The 26,945-nt window shown below is 42.9% G+C and overlaps 1 protein-coding gene and 1 non-coding gene across 2 annotated transcripts in view; one reads left to right on the top strand and one right to left on the bottom strand.

Moving 5' to 3' along the window:
• The window catches only part of SLC9A2 (solute carrier family 9 member A2), a 107,720-nt gene extending 85,906 nt beyond the window's left edge, over positions 1-21,814 (bottom strand). The window contains exon 1 of the mRNA XM_064268575.1: positions 21,637-21,814. Coding sequence (XP_064124645.1) covers positions 21,637-21,799 — 163 coding nt within the window. The 5' untranslated portion in view covers positions 21,800-21,814. The remainder of the gene's footprint in view (positions 1-21,636) is intronic.
• Positions 658-764, top strand: LOC111751587 (U6 spliceosomal RNA). The gene has a single exon (XR_002786720.1). It is a non-coding gene; the product is annotated as a U6 spliceosomal RNA (small nuclear RNA).
• Positions 21,815-26,945: the final 5,131 nt, after the last annotated feature.

Below are 26,945 nucleotides of genomic sequence, written 5' to 3'. Positions count from 1 at the left end.
GTCCTTGTATTTCTAGTTCTAACTTTTTGTATCTGTTTTCCTTAATTTTTTATTTTGTTTTCATTTTCCAACAGAGTGCACAGCCAACGGGTTACTATCTGATTATGACTAAAGGTTTATGCTTTTAAATCTCTTGGTGATTTCCATCTTGGTCTCAATTTCACTAAGGGCCTAAGAGCTATATTGTTCATCCTTAAAAAAAACCCAAAACCTTAAAGTCTTCATTTTCAATTTTTTCTTTTCTAATCATTCTAATAAAGTGATCATGGCAATGTGAAATAAAATATTTATATCTCTGCATAAACACTGCTACACTAACGGGCATAAAAAGACAGTGCTGCTAAAATTGAACTCTGCTGGTAGGTACTGTCACCACGCAGTGTAGCCCAGAACACCGAGGGACCAGCTGCAAGAGGCTGAACCGGGCCTTGGGAAGGCAACTGCAGGAGTGGAGATAAGGTGTGTAAAGCATGAAGCACTCAGAAGAAAAATTCAAAAAGCCAGGATTTCCTGCAATTCAAAGGATAAAATGAGTTGTTTTTTTTTTTTTTATGAAAATGTTCATGGCAAAACAGCCATTCGTAGGGAAATGGCTGAGCAAATATTGGAATCATTACAACATTGTTTATATTCTTTAAAGTTGTTACATTAGCGCTGGCTCTGACAGGACATATACTAAAATTAGGACAATAGATAGAGAGAAGACTCGAGTGGCCCCTGCGCAAGGATGACACGTGCAAATTCGTGAAGCTTTCCGTATTGTTTTGGAAAGGGGGAGTGTGCTGTCTCATGGTGGGGACTGCAGCCAATGTCACAAAACAATGTGTGTATAAATTTTTTAAATGAGAAATTAACTTGAGCTGTAAACTTTTACCTAAAGCACAATAAATAAAAGACAAAAAGAATTGTTAAATTACTGATTTTTCTCACAGATATATTTAAAGGAAAGAGCCTCTTATATGGTACCTGAGAATCTCCTGAGACCAGATATGTCCTTGTTTTAATGAACGAAATAGAGACACTTTAGAGAGAGGAAGTACCACCTTCATTTAGGATACCAGTGAATGTCAGAATGACATTTGATTTATCTAAAGAGTTTAGTTTTCACAGATGACACCGCTGCATGACTTAACTACCTGTCAGAGGCGGGTGAGAGGAGTCAGCCAGCCTCCTGAAGCCAGCCCAGCACTGCTTCCCCTGCCTGTGCTGCTTATCCAAGGAGTCAAACGTGGACGCCTTTCCGTCAGATATTCCATAGATTCAGCAGGTCGTTCCACTTTTATCAGTGGTAAGAGCATGTCGTAAGTTCTTAATTTGTTTGCCTTTTTTTATTATAACATGATTATTTCTGAGAATGGTACTGATTTTTATTATTATTAACTCAACTCTAAAACAAATTCCAACTGATCCTAAGTGTCTAAGTGTCCCAACCAACAGGCTCAGCTACCTTAAATAAAATGAGGTACAGATACTGGGAGTGAAATTTCATGTAACTTGAAAAAGTCTGGACCAGGGGTGGCAAACTGGCAGGCTGTGGATCAACACAGCAGGCAGGCTGTTTTCCCTTTTTTGTTTAACCTACACAATAGTTAGGTCCCTGGGGGGCACCAACGGTAGGCACTCAGCTATTAACCAAAAGGTTGGTGGTTCAAGCCCACCCAAGAGGCACCGCCTGGCAATCGGCTTCCGTAAAGATTACAGCCAAGAAAACCCTACAGGCCCACTCTGTAACACAGGGGGCTTCCTTGAGTCAGAATCGATTACACGGCAACGGGTTTGGTTTTCGGTTTTCCGTATACAATAGTTAATATTGAGAAATTGAAAGGTCTCACATATACATTCTCCTTTCTGGTGTACCCTGAAAAAATCAGCAGAACTGGGCCCTCTGCTACTCATAATATCAGGTTAATTCTGCAAGGGGGCAATGGGCTGGAGCCCGGCAAGGGCACGTGTTTGTCAGGGCACATGTCTGCTCTCCAGCATGCCAGCCCCCACGCCCTCTGTCCTCCTCTCCTCCTCCCCACCTCACAGTACCGGCACGTCTACAGGGCCCCACCACCTGCCACCTGCCCATACCTCACGTCCGAAAAGCCAAGCATCAGAACGCTACTAGGGCTGTAATGGAGATTGCAGTGGAGGAAATCCTTCCATTTTCTACTCATTTTCACTGTTCTTTTTAGAAAACCAGACTTTGAATCACAACCACAGCAACGAGAATGCAATTTAGACGCTGAAATCCCATGAATTACAGGACAGGCTTCTATCTCTAAGTCAGGCACATGAGCAAGCGCTCAGTTCCTCGGGCGTCAGGGTGCCCCACTGTCCCTCTTTGGAACACCATGGCTGGTTTCAGTCAGTGCGGCCAGATCTTGGACAGGTCCAGTACACTGAATTGGTGCAGCTCACTTCCCAAGCTTTGAGAATTCATGGTATGAAATTCTGGTCTGGAAGTTTCCACTGGAGGCAGCTGCACCCTAATCTGATCTTTGAGTCAGGGTCAAGCACAGAATTTGAGTCATTACCACCGACATTAAATACCCTCCCTTTTTTTTTTAATTTCAGGCTCCTTCAGACATTCCTGGGTCATCAGCAAGGAACAAGGTTGATAATCAGTATTATATTTTCCTCTCCACAAGGTGCTGGGTTAAGAACTAACCTGTATCTAATGAGACTGAAAAGTTTTTTGGCGGAGTAGGCTTTTCAGACATCCTTAACTAGAAATTACATATTTAGTTTTCAGAATTCAACCTTCTAATTACTCATGATTGACTTGAAAGATGTGAGTATATGTGCATGTACGGAGGTGTGCATAACCCAGGAAAGCAAATACATGCACGGGGCACATACAGGAACTCATAAAGCCTTCTGTTTCATTTTGCTTCATAAAAGACACTGTATCAAACCAAACTCTGATTAACAAAGTTTCCTGTCCTATAAAAGAACGTATCCACTGGAGCCAAAGGCAGAGGCAGCTGGAGATGGCGCTCTCAGCAATTTGCTATTGAACAAAAGACGGTATCTCTCTGGGCTTCAAGGAGAGTCCCCAGATGAGAAAAGAAGATGCCATCAATCTAGGAACTGAGTTCCTTGGTGGCTCAGCCAGTCATGGATGAAGCGCTCCCGGCTGCCGAGGAGCCTGAGCTATGTCAGCGAGCAGATGAAGGACGTTGTTAAAATGGACAATTCCATTTATGCAGCTCCCCGTCTTGTGACCTTAAGGCATTTTACAGCCTTCCAACATCTCTTAAAAAATCTAAATCCAACAAAGTCCTCTGCTGCTGGATGACAACTTCTGTCATTAAAAAAAAGCTCAAGATTTTTCCAGGAATTTTTAAAGATATTGATATGCAAGAGATTGGCTAACTAGCATCTGTGTATGATATAGGATCCCTGGGTGGTGCGAACAGTTAAATACTTGACTGCTGATTGAAAGTTTGGAGGTTCCAGAAGCACCTTGGGAAAAAGACCTGGAGATCTACTTCTGAAAATGTACGCATTGGTCACCCTACGTAGCAGAGTTCTACTCTGACACACACAGGGTCACCAAGAGTCGGAAATAACTTTACGGCAACTGGTTTTGTTTTATTAAATATATAAACCCACTGCTGTCAAGTCGGTTCGGACTCATAGCGACCGCACAGGGTGTCCAAGGCTGTGATCTCTGTGGGAGCAGGCTGCCACATCTTCCTCCTGAGAAGCTGCTGGTGCTTTCAAACTGCCCACCTTTCGGGTTAGCAGTCAATCGTTTGAACTATAATTCTTTTGCATACTAATCTTATAAAAAAAGAAGTCAATGTCTTCCTTTTCAAGATAAGGATGAAATTGTACTTAGAGGAGAGTCAATGAAGAAATAGTAAATAACACTTTATCTTTCTGAAAATAATATTTCTCACTTCTTATTTAGAGTTATTCTCAGTTTTAAATGTTATATTAGATTTTTTACTACTAACTGGCTTTCAAATGCAGGTTGGCCCTCCATATCTGTGGGTTCCCCATCCTCAGAGTCAACCAACCACAGACGGAAAATATTTGGAAAAAAAATAAACTAAGGAAGCTCCAGAAAGCAAACTTGAATTTACCACGCGCTGAGCACTCTGTTGAAGGCATGGGGACTAAGTGACGTGCAGGCATCCCCTGCTGTAGCCTCCCGCCATCACACAGGTCCCCAGTCTCTCCAGCACTCATTTGAGCATCATTTGTCTCGAGTCTCCTCGCTTTGCTACTTTTGTTGCGTGCACCTTTGTTTCTGTGCAAAATGACTCCTACAAAGCAATGAAGTGGTCAAAGCACTCCCACAAAAGCTAAGAGGGAGCAAAGTGCTGTTTACATGGCACTTTACAACTATTTACACAGTATTTCCATTGCATTAGGCATTACAAGTAATCTAGAGATGATTTAAAGCATATGTAGGATACGCGTAGGTTATTTGCAAATACTATACCATTTTTATACCATTTTATATAAGAGACTTGAGCATCCATGAATTTTGGTATTGGGGGGCATCCTAGAACCAATCCCCCAAGGATACCAATGGACAAGTGTAATAAAAATGAATTATGTACTTTACCCCCTTGGCTACTTCCTGTTAAAGGACACCATCTTAGGTTACTCTGCTAATGGGTCACTGTTGCAGATTGAGTTGTGTTCCCCAAAAATGTGTATCAACTTGGCTAGGCCATGATTCCCAGCATTGTGTGACTGCCCACCATTTTGTTATCTGATGTGGTTTTCCTCTGTGTTGTAAATCCTATCTCTATGATGTTAATGAGGCAGGATTAGAGGCAGTTATGTTAACGGCAGGACTCAAGCTACACAATGAGCTTGTGTTTTAGATCAATCTCCTTTGAGTATACAAGAGAGAAGCAAGCAGAGGTGGGGGAATTTCATATCACCAAGAAAGCAACATGGGGAGCAGAGTTCAGCATTTGGACCGGGAGTTCCTGCGCCGAGAAGCTCCTAGACCAGGGTAAAACTGATGACAAGGACCTTCCCCCAGAAATGACAGAAAGAAAAAGTCTTCCCTGGAGCTGGCGCCCTGAATTCAGACTTGTAGCCTACTGGACTATGAGAGAATAAAATTTTTTGTTAAAGCCATCCACTTGTGGTATTTCTGTTTTTAGCAGCACTAGATAACTAAGACAGTCACCATACCCCTTTTTGAAGCAAGAAGTGGAAGAGGCCTTAGGGAAGGGCAGCAGGGGTAAGAGCCAAGCTCTGATTCTGCATATGCCCAGTTCTTGCCATCAGCACGCTCAGATTCTATGACAGCCAGTGGAAAAAGGCTTGGTTTTTGTCATATTAATTTTGCAAAATACTCCACGAGTGCAGTACAACAAGGACCAAATACACGTGCAGCACCCCCCACACAGCTCCCGAATCACAGCTGGCTTAGCTGTGCCCTCACTGCATACAGGCAGCAACTCTATGCCAGGAAATAATAATACCAACACTGGGCAGTTCTCAAGTATTTCTGCATATAGTATACCTGGGTGTGAAATGCATGCCTCCCCACGCTGAGCAATCCACAGGTGCCAAGGGGATTTTTCATACAGTCAGGTGAGAAATAAGATCCATGCAGGTAAAATACTGAGTGCCGCCCTTGAACACAACGACGCCGCCCACTTTAGACTGAGTATTCTTATTTAGAAAAGTCTTGGACTCACATTTCATGTGGCGTGCAGCACAGAACCCGCACAGAACTTGTTCTGAATCTATCACGACAGCAGCTTTAGATTTCACAGCTACGAAGCAGATTCAATAGCCCTCATACAATTCCAAACATCTTTAACTTTACTGTTTCCCCTCCTTTGGTTCTAGGCCCCCCACATTTTTTCCCCCAGAAACAACATTGATGATGACGTTTGACCAAGAATGGATTAGATTTGAAAAGATGGTTCTGAGAATAAAACATGTCCAGTGTGTAGGCATTATTTAGGGGAGGTTACAGAGTTGGGGGAGTAGTTAAGTTCTGGTGACTATTTCTGAATTGACGCTTTCCATAGTCCATACACCACCAGGGCCCCAGTCATGTGGAGGGAGGGAAGGAAGGAGGAAGGGAGCAGTCTGCTGGTATACCATAACCTAGGTTCAAAACTTTCCATGCAGGCCAACAATCGAAAGCAATCTTTATTCTATTGCCCCAGGCTAGATGTTAAACCCTAGGATTTGTCATTCTTTCAGCCCATGTGTTAGTAAATGATTTATGCCATTTTTTTTTTTTTTGCCCTTTGCTATAATTAAGTTGTAGAAGGCTATGCAGGGAGTCTACCCCACCCACTCAGCTACCTGATGTTGTAGTTTTATTTTTTCTTTGGTTTTTATTCCTTTACAAGCCTGCCTTCTGAACACATTTACCACTTGCTTAAAATAAAGAAATCAAAGTACAGTCAAGAAATCCACAATTGCCAGTAATTGCACTGGGTTTTTAACACTATACTGCAGTCACCAGTTATTTACATGGAAGGGGAAATAATTGCACACTGGTGCCTGGGGCTAAACTAAGAGACAATTCAGTAAATCACACTATTTTCTATATATTGTAGAACCGTAACATTTTTGTTCACTTTTCCTGCTCCCTGACTTCTGACTACCAACTCCATGGTCTTTGCATTGTGACCCATGTGTATCCAAGTAGAACTGTGCTCCATAGGGTTTTGAATGCATGATTTTTCAGGAGATCTCCAGGCCTTTCTCTGAGGCGTCTTGGGGTGGAATGGAACCTCCAACCTTTTAGTTAGCAGTGAAATGTGTTAACTGTTTCTACCACCCATGAACCCAACCAACCAACAGTGACCAAGTTGCCATCAAATTGACTCCAACTGATGGTACCAGAGACTCCTAAAAACCAATCGCAATCGAGTCCACTCCATGAGTTGAAAATCACCTCGTTGGCAACTGAGTTTTTGGTCTTTGCACGTTTACCTTCCATTTACCTATAGTTGCAAACACCAAAGGTATTTCAGTGAGTATCAGGATGTGTCTTAAGGATTCATGTAGATTCTTCTTGTTTCACCTTCATCATAACTATTATGTTTCATTAAGATTATAGCCAAACTGGGGTCTTAAATGCTAGCAAGTGACCATCTAAGATGCATCAATTGGTCTCAACACACCTGGAACAAAGGATAATAAAGAACACCAAAGATGCAAGGTAATTATGAGCCCAAGATTCAGAAAGGGCCACATAAAGCAGAGACTACATCAGTCTGAGACCAGAAGAACTAGATGGTTCCTGACTATAACCGATGACTGCCCTGACGGGAAACTCAACAGAGAATCCCTGATGGAGCAGGAGAACACTGGTATGCAGACCTCAAATTCTGGTGAAAAGACCAGACTTAATGGTCTGACTGAGACTAGAAGGACCCCAGAGGTCATGGTCCCCAGACCTTCTGTTAGCCCAAGACAGGTACCATTCCCAAAGCCAACTCTTCAGACAGGGATCAGAGTGGACTATAAGACAGAAAATGATACTGGTGAGGAGTGAGCTTCTTGGCTCAAGTAGACACATGAGACTATGTGGCAGCTTCTGTCTGGAGGTGAGATGAGAAGGCAGAGGGGGACAGGAGCTGGCTGAATGGACACGGGGAATACAGGACGGAGAGGGGTATGCTGTCTCATTAGGGGGAAAGCAACTAGGAGCACACAGCAAGGCGTATATAAATTTTTGTACGAGAGACTGACTTGATTTGTAAACTTTCACTTAAAGCACAATTAAAGAAAAAAAAAAAAAGATTATAGCCAAACCTACTAACTCATTGAACAGAAAATGGAGCACTGGAGTCCCGCCAATTATACACGGTGTCTGTTCAGAGATTAAGGAAAAGTAACAACTCCCCTGGTTTCAATATCCTTAAAACACGAAAAGGAAACATCAAGACCAAAGGAAAAGAAAGAGAAAAAAAAAAAACTACTGTCGTGGAAGTAAAGTCATTAAACGGGGAAGTTAGCTATCTTATCAACCAAATCCCTTTGGCAAAATCAAGAGCACTCAGGGTGGAGTTTAGCATGTGAGTGCCCAAAGGAATGAATGTCAGGCGTAAAGTAAAACAAAACAAAGACTATTATGAGGATCCCACTAGATCACAGATGTGCAACAATGAAAAATACAACAGGCTACTATTATTAAGAATGCCGATATCATTAATTTTCAGTACGTGCACTGTTTGTTTTTTTTTTTTTTTTACACTGTAAGCTCCACTGAGGGAGACACAGAGGAAAGAGACCAGGCCTTGGACTCTGGAGCCTTTGGTGTAGGCGGGAAGGACAGGGAGTGCACTAGCCAGCTAATAAATAAATAATTAAATGTCCAAGAGTGATAAAAGCTCTGAAGGAAGTAAACCCAGGCAGCAGGATGCAGAGTGACTGTCGTTGTGAGCTGACTTCACGTCAGAATGTAGTGATCTACAAGGTTTCCACTGACTGATTTTCTGGAAGTAGATCACCAGCCCTTTCGTTCTAGCCCATCTTAGTCTGGAAGCTCTGTGGAAACCTGTTCAGCGTCCCAGCAACATACAACCCTCCCCTGACAGATGGTGACGGCTGTGCACGGGGTGTATTGGTTGGGAGTCAAACCTAGGTCTCCCGCGCGGAAGGCGAGAATTCTACCACTGAGCCACCGATGCTCCCCACAGATTGACTAGGACAGCAGCTTTTCACACACGCATGTATGTTTTCTTATTCCCTTAAAAAATTGAGCTTCTCAAGACAGAGTCAGCATCTTCTGTGGTCTTCCAGACAGTTCATAAGAGAATGCACAGAGAAGGACACCCTTCTCCTGAGTAAGCAGAGGAAAGCGTAGACACTAACAACGCATCGCTCTCCCCCCGAAAGACTGTAGATGTTGCAATCAGACGGGAAGTGGGGGAGCGCCGCCTCTCCTTAGGATCTTCCCTTGGCATGTTACCGTTTCGGTAGAGAAACGGTACGGTCAGTCCACTGGTGATTCTGCCTTAGAGTCCTGGCGATACAACACGCTGCTTGACATTTCAAAAATAACACTAATTCATTTAGGCAGCTTTAAAATGCTTTTACATCTAGATTTCTAAAGAAACTCTGTACAAATAGTGCAAGGGGACTTGGGAATCATCTGCTGAAAACGCCTTTCCCCCTCGCATGTGCTAGAGCTGACTGTTCACGGACCTTAGTGGCACCGAATGGATCCAGCAGCTGTGGGCTTTCCGGAAGTGTTCAGGAGGAATACTCCCATGTCGACACACAATTTTAGTACAATAAACCACGCTTTTCTTGGTTTGGAAGCCCTGGTGGTGTAGTGGTTAAGTGCTACAGCTGCTAACCAAAGGGTCGGCAGTTCGAATCTGCCAGGCGCTCCTTGGAAACTCTATGGGGGCAGTTCTACTCTGTCCTGTAGGGTCGCTATGAGTCAGAATCGACTCCACGGCACTGGATTTGGTTTGGTTTTTGGTTTCTTGGTTTAACTTTCTTTTGTAATAGCTTTGTTGTAAATGATTTCCTCCCTTACAGAGACTCTCATTTTATCCTTGTGGAAATATTAAAGAGATGGAACAGACATCTATCTCTACTGCTACTAATTCAACTTGATGGTGAACTAGGTGAAGACTTGCTGAGGTCACATGACCACATCAGTGGCAGAACTGGAATTACATAGGGTCTCCCTATTTATAACCTGGGGTTATCTTTTCCAAAACTTATTCAGTCCAATACTTTCAAAACTGTTCATACTTCATGAGTGCCTACTATATGCCAGATACTGTTCTAGACAGTGAGTCAAACCAAGTCCATTTCCTCATGGAGCCTATGCCCTGATGAATGTCATTTATGTGTATAAGTGTGTCCTCACATGTATTTTGTGTGTTCAGTTTGATATGTGTGTGCATGCAAATATGAAACATACTTAAACATCTTTCTCCTATAAATCTGTCTGGGTTGAAATTTGTACTTTTGATGTGTGTCAATTACATGGTACCCAAGTTACATGAGTTTAACCTTTAACCTATGAATGCTTAGCATATTAAAAATATATCTCAAAAACATTAAAATTCTATGTTTCCTAAATCACAGATGGTAGAAAAAGGCTAGACCAAGATTCAGAAGTTCTAGACTCCAGTTCTAACCCTGATACTACTTACAAGTTATGCCACCTTGGACAAGTCCCTCAATCTTTCACGGTCTCCAGTTTTTGTTAGTTCTTTCTGTCCCACCTAACTTATAGAGCTGTTGTGTAGTTACGTTAATTTAACTTTAGGGTCACGATTTGCTTACTTATACTATTTTAGTTGGTCCTCAAAATGCTCCTGTGAAATACACAGGGGTGGTATTATAAATGTTGTCTGATCTTACAATGAAAACCTGAGATTGTCAAAATGAGGTCGCAAGAGGCTAAAGGGTAGGCTGCTAGCTCCAGGTTAAGAGTGAACAAGAGAGGACACATTTAGGTGCTTCATAAACTGTAGACAGATGTAAGAAACTTTAATACCCTTTTCCATGAAAGGTAGAGAGGCAGAACAAGCCATTTGTTGTTGTTAGCTGTCGTCAAGTCAGCTCACGGTGACCCTATGCACAACAGGACAAAACGCTACCCCGTCCCGCTCCACCTCCCTGAGCTGTCACAGATCTCCAGCCTTTTCTTCCTAAGCCATCTTAGTCTAGAAGCTCCGCTGAAACCTGTTCGGCATCATAGCAACACGCAAGCCCTCACTGACAGGCAGGTGTGGCTGCACGTGAGGTGTATTGGCCGGGAATTGAAGCCTTAGTGGAGTGACAAAGAACATGAGCTGTGGATGCAGTCCACAAGGGCTCAAATCCCACCTCTACCACTTAATAGCTGTGATACCTTGGACAAGTTACTTAAGCTCCTTAAACCTGTTTCCTCATCTATTTTTGAAGACTGGGGATAATAATGGTGTCTACCTCCCAGAGTTACCAGGAGGATTAAATAAAATAATGGATGTAAAGCACTTCGCCCAGGTATCTAGCACAGAATAATTCTCCATAGTTGTTAGCTATTATCATTTCATTAAAGAAACCGTGATGGAGGGATTACTCAGTCTCACCGGGCCCCACCCTCCAATGCCACAATGAAAGAGCACACTTGGCCGCATTACACTGATCAGGTTTCCCAGCCTGCGGATCCCTAGGAAACCAGCCCAGGAACTGAGAGGAGCAGAATTACCAGTGAGAGAGTCGCGGAGACATAGTAAGGGGGTTGTTTTACTGCCCTGTGATTCTATAAGGAACTTTCTCTGAATAACAAAACCTTCAAGCTTCTTCAGAGTACTTTCACGTGCAGGGTGGGCCATGTGCAATCTGATCCATTAGCAGTTGAAATTTCTAAACATAACTGTGTGATTTTTTTCTTTGCCTTTCACATGTGAGCCTTTGTATGCCAATCCTAAGTAATAATATGAAATTCACCTTAAAGATACGATGCTGCTGTAGAGTCATGGAGTGCTTGCAGAGGGAAACCCCCAGTCTCTCCTGGAATTATTGAAGAGGCAGAAGTACACAAGGCATCTTCAAACAAGGGATGCATTTTAAACATGAAGATTAGAAAGCCCTTATATGGAGATGAACAATGTACAGGATTGTTGCAGGAAGTACATCAATTATGATTCATTACATTCAAAAGATGTAATTGCAAGACAGCACCCTGTAATTGTGCACGTATCACTGAGAATGACAATACGCCCACGTCGACACATCCCTGTAATGTAATAAAGCCATACTTTTCTTGGCTTAAGTTTCTTTTGTAAAATCTTTGTTATAAATGATTTCCTCCCTTACAGAGAATCTCGTATTATCCTTGTGGAACTATTAAAGAGATGGAACAGACAAATATCTCTGCTTCTACTAATTCAACTTGAAGGTGAGGTAGGTAAAGACTTGCCAAGGTCACACGACCATATTAATGGCAGAATTGGGATTTCAATAAAAATTCGTTGCCATTGAGTCAATTCTGACTCATAGCGACCCTACAGGACAGAGTAGAATTGTCCCTTAAGGTTTCCTAGTTTGTAGTCTTTATGGAAGCAGACTGCCCCATCTTTCTCCTGTGGAGTGGCCGGGGGGTTTGAACCACTGACCTCTTAGTTAGCAGCCTAGGGTTTAACCATTGTGCCACCAGGATTACAATAAAACCAAACCAAACCCGTTGCTGTCTAGTTGATTCTGACTCATAGCGACTCTACAGGACAGAGAAGAACTGCCCCATGAAGTTCCCAAGGAGCAGCTGGTGGATTCGAACTGCCGACTTTTTGGTTAGCAGGCGTAGCTCTTAACTACGGTGCCACCAGGGCAATAGGATCTCCCTATTTCTAATCTGGGATTATCTCTTCCAAAGTTAATTAGGTCCAACACTTACAAAACTGCTGAGCAATTCCTCCTGTATCCAAGTGTAAAAATACAAAAGATGAAACACAGACAGAGTACTCAGGCCTCCACATCCTGCTGACAGAAAAGCTAGTAGACAACACTTTGTTTTTGCCCTTCACTGAAGAGAAGTCTTTAGGGTGTTGTGAGAATTATTTAATATATGTAAAGTGTTAAAATTCTTGTCTGGAACATAGTAAACATAGTATTTGCTATGGATTATTATTATCTTCTTTCTGAATGATACAAGAACTCTAAAATTTCTTTAACTGCTATCTCCCTGTTCCATTATTCCAATTTTTCATCTCGTAATTTAGATCTGGTTTGTATTCAACGTCTTCCAAATTAGTTTTTTGTTTTTTTTTATAAGCATTTACATAGACTTGCAGACATGTTTACAAGTTTTTCTTCATTGTTACTTCTTCTATCCTCTCATTTCCTCCAGGTTGTTTTCTTTTTACTGAAACATGACGCTCTTCAGTAGATGTTTCAGGGAGAACCTCTAAAAGGTACATTGTCTTGGTCTTTGTTTGAAGATGTCTTTGATTTCCTCTTGAATGATAATATGTTTTGGTATTGATTTAGATGTCCTTTGCGGCTTTTGGGGTTTTGAGATTTTGGGTCATATCGTTTTTCACTTAGGTGATATCATTTCATTATTTTCTGCCCTCTTGTTGCTAAGGAGAATTATGTTGTCACTCTCATTGCCTTTGAAATTAATCAGACTTTTCAGATACATTTACGATTATTTGTTTGGATATTTCTGATATTACACAGTTCCCTTGATATGTCCAGGTATAGATTTATTTTTTATTTTTCTTGCTTGGAACTTCTTGTTTCCATGTTGCTTAATAGTTGTTTCATATTTTTCACCTCTTTTCCTTTCTGTGTTACTTCTTGCTGATTTTAAGATGTTCCCAGTTTGCCAAACCACTCTTTGTGTGTTGCTAGCTGGTGCTTTACCCACTCACTGGATATTTAATTTTAATTATATTTTCACTTTTTTATGGGGGAGTCCTTTTTCAAATCCATCTGTGTTTTGTTCATACTCTTCTACTATTTTTGATATTTCTGTTCCTCCTTTCATTTCTTTACTTATTTAAACTATACTCATTTTGCAGTCTCTTTCAGATTGTTCTGTTATTTCTAGTTTCGGGGTGCCAATCCTTTTTTTTTTTTTTTTTTTTTTAATCACATCTGCTGACTTTCCTTTTTGGATATTCACTATATTCCAGACAATTATTTTAACATTTTACATATATTAAAGAGTTTAATTCTCACAATATCCTATGATGTTGGTCCTTTTATTGTCCCCATTTTCTGCTAAAGCAACTGAGCCCAGAGAGTTTAAGATACTCACCCAAGATCACAAGACTACAAATGTGTGGTGAAATGTGCCTGGGATGTGAGCCAGGCACTCTGGTCTGGCTCCTATTAAATCAGATAATCATATTAAATATTTAAAAGTGACCACAAAAGGCACAGAGATAGAATGAATAATAGCATTAAAAAAAAAAAAAAACTGACCAACCCAAAATAAGGCAAGAAAGGAAAATAAAGAACCAAGCAAAAGACAATAAACTGAAAACAAAATAAGTGTAAATACATCATTACAATAAATGTAGAGGGGTTAAAATTTTTTTTTAATACAGAGATTTAAATTTTTGAATTGAAGAGACAAAATCTAGTTATATGTGGTTTAATGAGATATACCTAAAAGAAAATGATCCAGCTGGATTGGTAGTAAATATACGGGAAAAGATATGTCTGGAAAGTACATTTGTGGAAAACACAGATATGGAAAAAGGTATACATAAAAAAAAAAAAACCCTTTATTTTGAATAGCAATAAACTGTTTACTAAAGCAGACTTTGAACCAAAGAGAATTACTGGGAACAAAGAGGGAATAACTCAATGATTAAAGGGAGAATTCTCAAGGAAGATACAACAATATTGAACCAGGATATACCTAATAACACAGCATCAAATATATAAAACAAAAATTGAAAACAGTAATTAAGATCCCCAATCTTAGAAGCTGATTTTAACGTACTTCAGAAGCAGATAAAGCAGCCAAAAAATTGGTGAGGCTACTGAAGATATGAACATCACAATTACAAATTTGATCTAGTCTGCAAATGTGTCTGTGTGTATACAGGTATGCGTATAAAATACTCCCCCCAGCAAACAGAGAATATATATCCTTTTTCAGAAATACATAGGAAAAAAAAAAAAGTCACATACTAAGCCCCAGAGAACATCTCAATCAATACCAAAAATTCATGTCATGTAGATCACACTATCTGACCAAAATGCAATAAAATATGAATAAAATAAAAAAGTCACAAAACTATACGTTTATTAACTAAAAAGTACACTTCTAATTATTAGGCTAAAATTTAAAAAATTACAAGGGCAATTTAAAAATACTTAGAACTGAATAAAAGTGAAAACTTTACAATGCAAGATCCAAAAAAAGAAACAACTAAACCCATTGCCATCGAATGGATTCCGACTCACAGCGAACCTGTATGACAGAGTGGAACTGCCTCAGAGAGTTTCCAAGGAGTGCCTGGTGGATTCGAACTGCCAACCTTTCGGTTAGCAGCCGTAGCATACAACCACTATGTCACCAGGGTTTCCAAAGCAAGACAGAAAGGTGTGTTTCTAACTTTAACTATATATACTTTTTTTCCTCTAAGATATATCCATTTGGGTCATGAGAATTCATCTTTTAGAAGAGTTTCCTTTAATAATCCTATTTCGGTTCACAAGGCATGTCTCTGACTTAATGAAAACCAAGCTGGATTTTATGAACTTTAAAAGCTCATAAAACTTTTATGAACTGAGCCGAGCATTTTATGAAGTCAGGCTGAGCACCCTGATAGGAGGTCCATCGAGCTCTGGAGCTGTATCAGTGATGTTGTGTTAAGCTCTCCTCTCAGAATTTGCACTGTTTGCTAGTTAATAGTAACAATGATCTGACACAGTTTACTCAGAAAGTGTTACTTTTCATTTGTATTGTTTCCCTAAATTATTTTGTCTTTGTCATTCCCTTCATTATTATTATTAACTGCAATAAAATGAATTTGCATAAACTTTGAGTATCATGAATATGTCTTGTATGTGGCATATTCTTAAGTGTACCATGTATCCTCGCTTTGAATTTAATGAGAACAGGTAAATCACCATATTATTGAGAAACTGATTAAGGAAGGAACAATGGCTTCTTAAGAGTTATGACTGTAAAGTTGACTATAGAAGTAATTTTGCCCCTTCTAATAATACTGATGTCACTTTAGCATAACTGCATGTCAATTTTGGAGCTCAGCGGCTCATAAAAAATATTTAATATTAAAAATATTAAAAATAAGATTACTTAAGTTTTCAGCTATAAGTTTTTTTTTTTTTTTTTTTTTTTTTTTAAGGAATGAATTACTCTTATAAAGGTGTTGTGTGCTATTGAGTTGACTCCAACTCATAGTGACCCTGTAAGATAAAGTAGAACTGCCCCATAAGTTTTCCTAGACTGCAATCTCTATGAGAGCAGATTGCCAGGTCTTTTCTCTTGCGAAGCTGTTGGTGGGTTTTAACTGCTGACCTTTCAGTTAGAAACTAAGAGCTTAACCATCACATCACCAGGGCTCCTTTCTTAAAAGTGGGAGTTGACGTATTAAAAAACAAGTACATTCAATAATTAATGAGCTAAGTCTTCAAAAATTTAAAAACAAATTTTAAAGTAGACCTAAAGTAAGAAGAACTAAATAATAAAGGAAAGAGTAAAAGATGATAAAATTAGAAACCAACCAAAATATAATTCTTTGAAAAAGTATAAAATTGATAAACATTTAAGAATTTTGATCAAGGTAAAAAAAAAAAAATAGCAATATTAGAAATAAAAAGAACATAAATGAAGATAAAATAGAGATTTAAAAAATAACTTCCTGCAAACTAGTCTGAAAATATAAATAAAAATAAGAATTTTCCAGAAAAAAGATAAATTACCAAAATTGACTCAAGAAGACAGAGATAAGCCAAACAGAATTATAAACCATTAAACAATTGAATCATTGGTCAAAATCGATACATATGCAAGCCATTTGGTTTTATAGGTGAGTTTTTACAATCCTACATGGAACAGAAGATTTTACACAAAAGATTCTTTGTGTATTTCTCTGGGCTTCAAGATACGTAAAGACATCTGTAAGATACAAAGCATCCCATCAATGATAAATATTGTTTTCATTGTTAAAGCTGATACAAAAAGTAAGATTTTCAGTTGGTAACAAATTATCTGGTATCCACTAAAAAAGGTACAAAACATTTCAGTGGTAGAACTACAGTGAGAAAATTCTAGAAGGCCACCTCCCAAGGAGGCGCTTGAGTTGGTCACTAGAAAAAGCATGAGAAAGCTGGTGAAGTCATCCTTCAGACAGAAAACAGAAAATGCATGGGTGGCACGATGTAGGCTTTGAGACCAAAAGGGATCAGAACTCTTTTTTTAACCTTTTTACAAATCAACACACGGCAGAGTTGAGGGCACATGACACCAGGAACATTTAGCTTTAGAAGTACTAACATGAGATGTGGTTCAAATAATTGTATGTGAAAACCATGAGCTTCCCCCATTACCTGAGTCAGCCTCGCCAACCAGTTGGTGAATATGCTTCAGGAAAACCAAACAGGACAAAGAGAAACAGATCAAGGGCAAGTACAGATTGCGGAGATCAAGATATCAGCAATTCAGCCAGATATGAAATGCTTAGGTTTCATATTTCAAATTCAGGACAGTCTGGAGCCTGGAGGAGAAGCCCTCATGGACCAAATTGCTTGATGTCTTCCCCTTAAAATAATAAGAGTGCAAGTCCTTTAATTCAGAGGCAGCAGGATGGATGGAAGGGGAACATTTTGCATCCTAACCCCAAGGTTAGGGTCAAAGGAAATGAAAAGGCAGGGAGAGTGGTGATACCTAGAAAAGAGAGGCAAATAAGCCAAGTTCACGAGACTCTAAGAAAAAAAGGAAGGGGTGTTTTGGGAAACCACTCAGGTTAAAGAAGGGAGCTCTGCTACTTTAAATAGCAGGGGATCCAGTGATACCTCCTTGAACAGTGTCCTTGAGTTAGACTATACACCCAAGTTCACCCACGTCTTCTGATTCCCAGTTAAGCACAAATTCCACTGACCTACTTCATGGACTAGGAAATCTGAATAAAAGAGACAATCTTAAAACACACCAGGACTTTTTTCTTTTTCTTCTTAATTCTTTGGCTACCTATTACTCCAGGCTGTAGAGCTCCACTGCTGTGTACAGGGTTTATCAAGCAAAGCATGCATTTATACTTGCAAAAAATCAACACTTGTGCAAAATATGTCAAATATATATATATATTTTTAAAGAACAGTAAGAGTTCCCATGTGTGAGGGCCAAGTAAAAAATGAATTGGGAGACGCTGCCAAAATTTTTGAAACTTTTCAGAAGGGTACTAAATGTGCTATGTTCTTTTATCTTAAATTTACTTCATATACACCCATCATCATCATATGAAAGTTTACAACTACAGAAGTACTTTTTTCTTGACCAGACAACTACAAAGTGGATTTTCCCTGATAATCAGGTAGAGCAATGAAGCTGAATTGAGCTTTCTCACTTCTGATTGAAACATTTCAAAGATTTTATTGTTCTGTCGTCTAGAAAACTATTCTGAATTCATCATCAGACATTATTTAAACCTCCTACAAATGTTAACAGGCACCTCTAGTTTTGGGCAACTTGTTATCCTTGTTTAGATAAACCACTGACAATGGTTTCTCCATGTTCCCTGTGGTGAGTAAGTTCAGGTACACTAGGAACATGGCATAAAAGTGTCCTAAATATAAACTGTGGCATTTTTCATGAGTTAACACTTGCGTTACCTGATAGGCTCATGTTCCCCTGAACAGTTCAATTCATTCTCCTTCCCAAATATGAGCAAAATAAGTCACATAACACCCCCCCCCCAAAAAAAACACTCTCTGCCACCAAGTGGATCCTGAGTCATCGCAACCCTGTAGGACAGAGTAGAACTGCCCCATAGAGTTTCCAAGGAGCGCCTGGTGGATTTGAACTGCCCACCTTTTGATTAGCAGCCACAGCTCTTAACCACTATACCACTAGGGTTTCCAAGTCACTTAAGTCACCCCAAAATAACAGCCTCTCCAGTGCAAAAGTGAAAATAGAAATTGAACGACTTGATGACCGTTCAATGGGCTGTAAAAGTGTCCCACGGTACCAGGGCAGTCTTCTCCAAGCCAGAGAGAAAGTTCTGGATCCCAGGCGGGAGGGGGAGCACAAGGGGGAATGGGCTTCTGGGCATTTCCAGCTCCCCTAGAAGCAGTTACAGGAGCAGGACAGTGCTGAGCTATCGACAGGAAAAACCTAGAGAGATCCCCCAAGTACTGGCTTTGGGATTCTAAAGCTACACTTTCTGCTCTGAGAACTAACCCTGACTCCACCCAAGGCAGTTCCAGTCAGCTGCTCAGACCCGTCTCTGGCCAGGAGGCACGAATGTCCGTGTTACCATCTCTGTGCCACCCATGTCTATCTCTCCCGAGATGCCCGGAGTTAAGAGGAAATAGTAAACAGTAACAAGAAATGTTCAGAATTTGGGGGCAGAAGATGGATCAGGAGACCAGCAAGTACAATTTGTAACACCTGCCAGAGTAAAACACAGTCCAAGAGAGGCCATAAACTGTGGCAAGTAGAATATAAGTGGGCCCGGGAATATCAGAACATCCAGGATAAGCAGACTGAAGAAGGGCAGATAAATACATCTGGGAAGAACTTAGAGGGCAGTGAGTTTATGTGAATGGGGGAGAAACAACTCAGAAAAGGAGGGGGAGAATGGTTGCACAACTGGAAGAAAGTAATCAACGTCACTGAATTGGACATGTAGGAACTGTTGAGTTGGTCTATGTCTTGCCGCATAAATTCTCAACAACAACAACAAAATAAACATTTTTAAAAAAGAAAAAGTACACCTGTGAACTTTCACAAGAGCACAGATGCCGTTTAACAAAAGACCACACCATTAAAGTGAGAAGGTTGAATCAGATGAATAGACCAAGACAGAAAGAGAGCAAGTGCAAAAAGCCTACAGAATGAGAACACGTGAATAAGGCTGAGCGTAAGACACAAGTCGGGAAAACTGGGAGGCAGCCCAGGACAGTGGAAACCAAGCCGCAGTGCCAGAATCAGCACGGTCACTCCTGCTACTGTTACTGCCACTACCACCGCGGCTAACAATGGCAAAAATTATTTAGTGCTTCCTACGTGTCTAACACTGTTCTAAGCATGTTACACACATCAGTTCTCATTGAACCCTCGCCACAAAGCAAGCCTCTAGGACAGAGACCAAGATGAGGTATTAGAGAGACCTGGGTGGAATTCTGGCTCACCACCTAACCCTATGAGCCAGTTAATCTCCCCATTTCTCCATTTCCTCTTAAATGAAACAGGGGTAATCATACCTGCCCTGGATGGCTGTTCTGAAAATTCGAGATAATGAACCTAAATGGTTACTAGCAGCTGCTATTAATGCAATTAATCAGATTAAGATAATCAAGAGCGAAGACCAGAGTGAGGAGTTGTCATGGCATAGAAATGGCAACAAAGAAGCAGTAAGAGAAACAGGGCACAAAAGCAGCCTTCCCTGGAATCAAGGCTCCAGGCTTGGAGAGAGTAAGAGAGTGAGTAGGGCGCTGGATTTGGCACCTTCTCTTAGTGTCTATGTTGGCTACCCCTGTGAACTCTCTGAGCTTCAGCCTCCACATCTATGGAGTGGGGGTAATAATAGCCTCCTTTCGTGTGCTGAACGGTTGTTGTGAGAACTGTCTGTGGAGATGGCATCTGAGTTTATTACTATAGGCAAAGCATTATTTAAATGCGCATGTCTGCTTGACATACAGGAAAGTTTATTTCCCTTTCTTTTATTTCTCAGGTGGCATTAAAACATTCAATCAGTAGGACCATGTCAAAGACAGGCTGCAAGGTAATGAAATATTACGTGCCTCCTTTGGTCACCACTAACAGAATCTATAAATTTATCTGACTTCAAAGGTTCACTTCAGGTTGACCTCCCACAATTTCCCCCTCTCCTATAAGCATACACCTCTTCTACCTGCTCTGTGCTTCCCTCCCCATTTACACCTTTGTTTATTCTTATTTGGAATGCTGCTCCCTCTCATCTTCAACTGCCCATGTCCTGGCCATCCTTGAAAATCCAGTTTCAGTATCTCCTCTCCGTGAAGAAACGATCCCTGCCTCCCTGTCATATTCTCACCCTACTCAGCACTTTCCTGTGTTGTAATCACGGGTGTGCGGGCTGTCTCTCCTATTCATCAATCAGTTCCTTGAAGACAGGCAACGTGTCTTTCCATTCTTTGATGGAAGCCTGCCTCCCCCTATGGCACAGGACCTTGCACAGGACAAATGCACAACACAGATGTCACGTATGAATGTCTTTGACTTAACTACCTTTCTTTGGATTATTATATTTAGTTGATATATTCTTAAAATATAAAGAAAAAATGTAAAGCACCATGATCATCACATAAAAGTCTGCATGGGGGAAGAAATGAAGACGAAAAAGCTGATTCTGAGGCTTCCTTTTTCCAAAAGAGAGTTAAAGGTGGTTCGAAAGTAGGATAATTGTTTTTAAATATGCATCTCCCTCAGTCACCTCTAAAAAAATACAGAAACACTTCCTGTATAGCCACAGTTTCAGTCCAAAAGAGGGAGGAGACAGGGTGCTCCTGTCACAGGTGCAGGCACTCAGGTGTCCCTGGTCCCCTTCCAGGTACCTCATCAGTCAGGGGCGCAGAGCAGGGTCCCTGTCATTGCCAAGCCGCGACTCTCTCTTCAAGCATCCAGGGCTTTAAACATTTTAGCCTCTGGGCTCCCCTGTAGGTAAGACTGATAAAATTCAGCCCAGGGCCTCCTCCATCGGTAAACAGGTCTCAGCTTTGGCAGTGGGCTGTCACACTTCGAAGCAGAGTGAGCAGCAAATCCCTAAGTTTGTGTGGGCTACGACTATCGGGCCATTTCAAGGCCACTGGCCACTTAAGAACCAAAGCGTGAAGCCGTCCTCCCGGAGTCCTTTCTGACCAGTAGAACCTGCTCTATCTGTCGCCCCCGTTCTGGTCCGGGGGCGGGGGTGGCCACGACCCAGAGGTCAGCTCGCTGGCCCCTACACACTCCGGCCCTCCCCCTCCGATCGCCCACTCCCCACCTCGTGGGGTCAGCTGGCTCACCAATCTTGGCCAGGGAGGCCAGCAGGATCCACAGGGTGATCTCGAAGGGGATCTGCACGTGGGGGTAGTCCAGGGTGAACACCGGCAGCCGGCTCTCCTCGAACGGCGTCGTACCCGGAGCCACCACGCTCGCGGGGCTGGGCGGGCTGGAGCTGGTGCCCATGGCCCTCGGAGCGCCCGGCAGGGTCTCCGCCAGGGCGCCCGCCGGCCCGGCCACCTGCAGGATCAGCAGCAGCAGCAGCGGCGGCGGCGCCCAGAGGCTCCGCCCGGTGCCCGTTGGCTCCCTGGGGTCGGCTCCCGGCGCCGCCATGGAGCCCCGCGCTGCGTCCGCCGCGCGCTCAGCGCATCGCGCCGGGACAGCGCCACCCGCTCGGGACCGCGCGGTGCGGGACAGCGACAGCCGCCCGCCGCCGTGGCCGCGGGCCCGGGTCCCTGCGCCGGCGGGTTCGGATCCCGCTGCCAGCGCGGCCGGCCGTGCCCGGCGACCGCAGGCTCCGGCGCGGCCCCTCAGCTGCCCTCGGCCGCCGGCCGCCCGCCCATGCCCGGCTCCGGGCTCGCCGGCCGCAGCTGCAGGCCCTGCCCCGGGCGGCCCGCGGGCGGGGTGGGGCGGGGCGGGCGCGGTGCCCTGGCCGCGGGCGGGAGGAGCGGGCCGGCGTCCGCGCACCTGCGCGCACCCACGGTCGCCGGGGCCCCTGCGCCTGCGGCTGCGCTTCCCTGTCGCCCGGCCCGCGCGCCCACACCCGCCGCCCTGGGAGCCGGCGAGCACTGGGGGGAAGCGCCGCGCCGGGCGCCCTGTGGCCGGAGCTGTCCCCGCCCCGGAGGCAGCGTCGGGGCGTCCATCCAGTGAAGGGGCAGGCGCGACCCACGCGTCGCCTCCTTTTGGCCGCAGGCCCCTGCGAGGAGACACCCCGGGGCGCTGCACGCGCGGGGAGGCGCCTGGGCGCGGGGTCGGGGAGAGAAATCGGGGAGGAGAAGCTGGGACCCGCGCGGTGGCGGGGGAGCTGGGGGACCGACCCGGCGCTGCTGCGCTGAGCCGCCCAGCGAAGCTCTCCGGATGATACAGGGAGGAGAGAAAAGCCTTTTGCTCCCTTCCAGGCGTTATCACGCCGAGTACAAAGTCTTCCCTCTGCGCACTGGAGTCTTCTGTGCAGAACTCAGTGTTCCCCAGGCTTCCATGGAAGCCTGTCTTGTCTTTTCCACCGTGTACTGGTTTTACTAATTGTAACACTGTCACTTCCACTTTTCTTCTCCCTCCCCTCGCTCACGGACAACAAAAACATCGTTCTTTGTTTTTAGGCTTAAAGGTGTACATGTCCGTGAGCATCAGAAATATAATTATTTCATGGGAAAACTAGTGATTCGCCCCACTCAAATTGACTTGCTCTGCTAATTATAGGACAGTTTGTGTTTTTTGTTTTTGTGTGTGGTTATGGAAGGCAAGGGAAGCAAGCGCGACTCTCCTTCTGGGTCGCAAAGAGCTTTATCTTCCAGAGCCAACCTTCTTTCTCCTTTCCGCCTCTGGAGCGCAGCCTTCTCATTCCTGAGTGCCGTTTATACCTCACGGGTCACCGACTGGAAATCCTGGTGGCATAGTGGTTAAGTGCTACAGCTGCTAACCAAAATGTCAGCAGTTCAAATCCAGGAGCCACTCCTTAGAAAACCTATGGGGCAGTTCTACTCTGTCCTTTAGGGTTCTTACGAGTCCCTTACGGTTACGGTTCTTATGAGTCGGAATCAACTCGAGGGCAATGGGTTTGGCTTTGGTTTTCTTTTTGTTTTTTTGTTTTGTTTTGTTTTGTTTTTGGTCACTAATTGCAGTCTTATTGTCACAGCATCTTTATCACCAGAAACTGAAACGAACAAAAAAGCAGACCAACTGTCACTCAATTCACGTTAACTGGGACAATTTACCCTTTGATATTCAGGAAATAAAATCCTCTGTTGTCAATTTTTAATGTGTCAAAACATGGCTATTGAACAAACACCCTGCAGTTCAACTTTTTTTTTTTTTAAGGGAATCCATAAGGACCCTGGGGATGGTACCAGAAAAAAAATCCTTCTACCTAGAAGTAAATAAGAAAGCCATTTGGGGGCCTTGGGAAGTAATGCATGAACAAGTGCAGGCTAAAACGTTAGGTTTCTAGCTGATGACACAGGGCACATCAGTTGATGTTTTAGAAAGCACAAGTGCTCCAAAGTGCTTAAAGTGCTGGACTGCTAACCAAAAGGTCAGCAGGTCCTCCTCGCCAGTGGCTCTGCGGGAGAAAGAGGTGGCAGTCGCCTTCCATAGAGATGTACAGCCTTGGAAGCCCTATGGGGCTGCTAAGAGTAGGAAAGGACTGGCGCTGTCAGGGGGTTTTGGGAAGCGTTTCAAAAGGACAACAGAACTGAACCTGAAGGATATTTTGTCTTTTCAAAAAGAATCAGTGAGCCATCCCAAACTCATCCTCCTTTTCCTTTTTCAGTGGAAACTTGTATGAAAGCGAAGTGCCTAGCACGCCCTTGAAAGAAAGGAGGAACAGATAACTGCTGTTTTTTTTTTTTTTTTAATCCAGCTCTGCCTCAGGCACAATACTTGTGTTTTTGTTCAACGACCCAGAGACAGATATTCTTACACACATTTTACAAGGGAAGACATTTAGATAAGGGGAAAAAAACAAAAAACAAAAACCTTCATCCAAGTTTACAAATGGAATAAGGGTCTGGAAGGAATTCAAGCCCAGGCCTGTCTTGGGTAAAGCTGGTTGCATCCTGCTCTCCACGCAGGGACTTAGCTAGGATACAGCACGTGAGTACCTGTCCAGCGTCTCTCCAGGCGGGGCTCCAAGGAGCAGTTTCTCTTGGCCATTGGTTTCCACAGTCAGAGAGATTGTTCAGCGACTGAACACTAATTGCCATAGGCGCTATTGTCGGTAAACAGGCCCCTGACTCTGTTTCCATAAACAGCAGGTTATTTTCTCAGGTACTTTCAAACACAACCATGGGGACTATTTCAGGTATTGTCCCCAAAAGCCATAGCAGAATAAAGTTCCATTTACAGTAAGCAAGCAGGCAAGTCTCACACATGTAGTGAAGCAACAGGGCAGGAGCACATTCAGGCAGTAATGTCCAGTAGTTTGAGTCTCGGTGATGCTTTTAAGAATGAAGAAGAAGATGAACGACAAACCCTATTTCTGGGACCTCTCTGTCTATAGCACCTGTGGCAATAACAGACTTACTATGGCTTTAACTTTATAAATCTACCTTACCGCAGTTAAAGGTTATCAACTTTTTCTTTCTTCCATTTTTTTTTTTTTTTTTGTTGTTGTTTGTTATTTTGTCCCTGGGCTGGCGTGACCATTTAATCTCATTTTGTTCTGTGGGCTGTTCTAATCTTTGGCTGAAGTGTGAACCTCAGGAGTGATTTCATCACTGAACTATAGGGTGTCCGGGGGCCATACTCTCCAGGGTTTCTCCAGTCTCTGTCAGACCAGTAAGTCTGGTCTTTGTGTGTGTATGTTAGAATTTTGTTCTATATTTTTCTCCAGCTCTGTCTGGAATTAACTTTTTCTTACATTTGGAAAAATGTTCTTTTACTTGTTCTTGCGAATGGAAGGTGAAGGACTTAGTTTGAAACACACGCTTTTCATCTTTTCCCTGAAACGAGTAAGACAGACTTAAACTACTCCTCCCTGCTGACACGATGGCTGGGCCATTTCTTCAGAGAGCCCTGTGACCAGGAAGGAGTTCAGTCCCTGAAAGTGGTAACGTCACTCATTAGTACCTACAGGATGAATGACAGCTTAAAATTTGTCAGTGATTTCTCAGTGCCATTTGGAAAGGCCAAACTCTTACAATGACTTAGGTGATTTGAACTTTGCCTTTCTCTCCCACTACCATTCTTCCTGTCCATCCCAGGCACCAGGCTTCATGAGCTCTGGCCAATTCTGGCTCCCTCTCACCTCAGGGCCTTTGCACGTTCTGTCCCCTGTGCAAGGGAGCCTCTTCTCACTGCCCTTATCTCCTGAATTCCTCACAGGGTTTCAGCTCAAGGAACTAACTTAAGTAAGTCTTACCAGGTGCCTCCCTTTCTGGAATAATTACAAAAAAAAAAAAAAAAAGAAAAGAAACCAGTTGCCATTGTGGCCATTCCAACTCATGATGACCCCATGTGCTTCAGAGTAGAACTACACTCCATATGGTTTCCTTTTGGAAGCAGATCACCAGCCCTGTCTTCAGAGGTACCTCTGGGTAGGTTCAAACTCCCAGTGTTTCAGTAAGCAGTCGAGCACTTAGCCATTTGAGCCACCAGGGACTCCCTGGACTAATTAGGGTCACCTTTTATGTACTTGGGGCCCTGGTGGCACAGTGATTAAGCATTTGGCTGGTAACCAAAAGGTCGGCAGTTGGAATCTACCATCCTCTCCTTGGAAACCCTATGGGGGTAGTTCTACCCTGCCCTATAGGGCCGCTGTGAGTAGAAATCGTCTCCACCGCAATGGGTTTGGTGTTTTTTGTTTTATGCAGTTAGATCTATCTACCTGTACCTTTTCTTTTTAGCATTTAATTATTTCACTTTTTTCCTGCTAGACTGAAAGCTCCAGGAAGGCTGGGACAGTCTGTTGGCCTCACCATTTTATCCTTAGCACCTACCACAGAGCTAGAGCCCAGCGGGCACCTACTAAATATGTGTGGATTAATAAATGTGTGATTTGGCCAGAAATCAACAGCTGTCCTGCCCTAGAAATCTGGGCTGACTGCCTTTCTCATGGTAGGGTCAGTTACAGGATGGACATAAAATTTCCTAGATCCCACAATCCCAGGTTTATATTTTGGGATCTCACATCTCTATCATTCTTTCCCTTCAGCTCAAATGATTTGAAAATCCAACTACATTACTGGATTTCCAAATATTTTAATAAATAATAGTTACCTGGTTGGAGACTGATCTTCATGTAGCATAGAAATGTTTACTAGGATCTTAGGAATTCTCTCAGAGAAACTCATAAATCCTTTTTTCTGTCTTTTGATCTAAAATGGTCTGTTAGAGTATTGGTGTGTTTAATGGAGTCCTTTTACAGGAATGGTGGTGCAGCGGTTAAGCGTTTGGCTGCTAACCAATAGGTCGACAGTTTGAATCCATCAACCACACCCTGGAAACAATATGGGGCAGTTTTATTCCATCCTATAGGGTTGCTATGCATCAGGGTTGACTCAATGGCAATGGGTTTGGTTTCTTTTGTTTTTTTTCTAAACAGGAATAACTCTCCTGTCGATTGAGCAGGACAGTATCCTCTCCATCACAAAGGATCACAATGGATTTTGGAATA

Source organism: Loxodonta africana, chromosome 15, assembly GCF_030014295.1.
Source record: "Loxodonta africana isolate mLoxAfr1 chromosome 15, mLoxAfr1.hap2, whole genome shotgun sequence".
Classification (NCBI taxonomy): Eukaryota; Metazoa; Chordata; class Mammalia; order Proboscidea; family Elephantidae; genus Loxodonta; species Loxodonta africana.
Note: the sequence above shows the minus strand (reverse complement) of the source record. Positions and strands in the feature narration are given on the sequence as shown.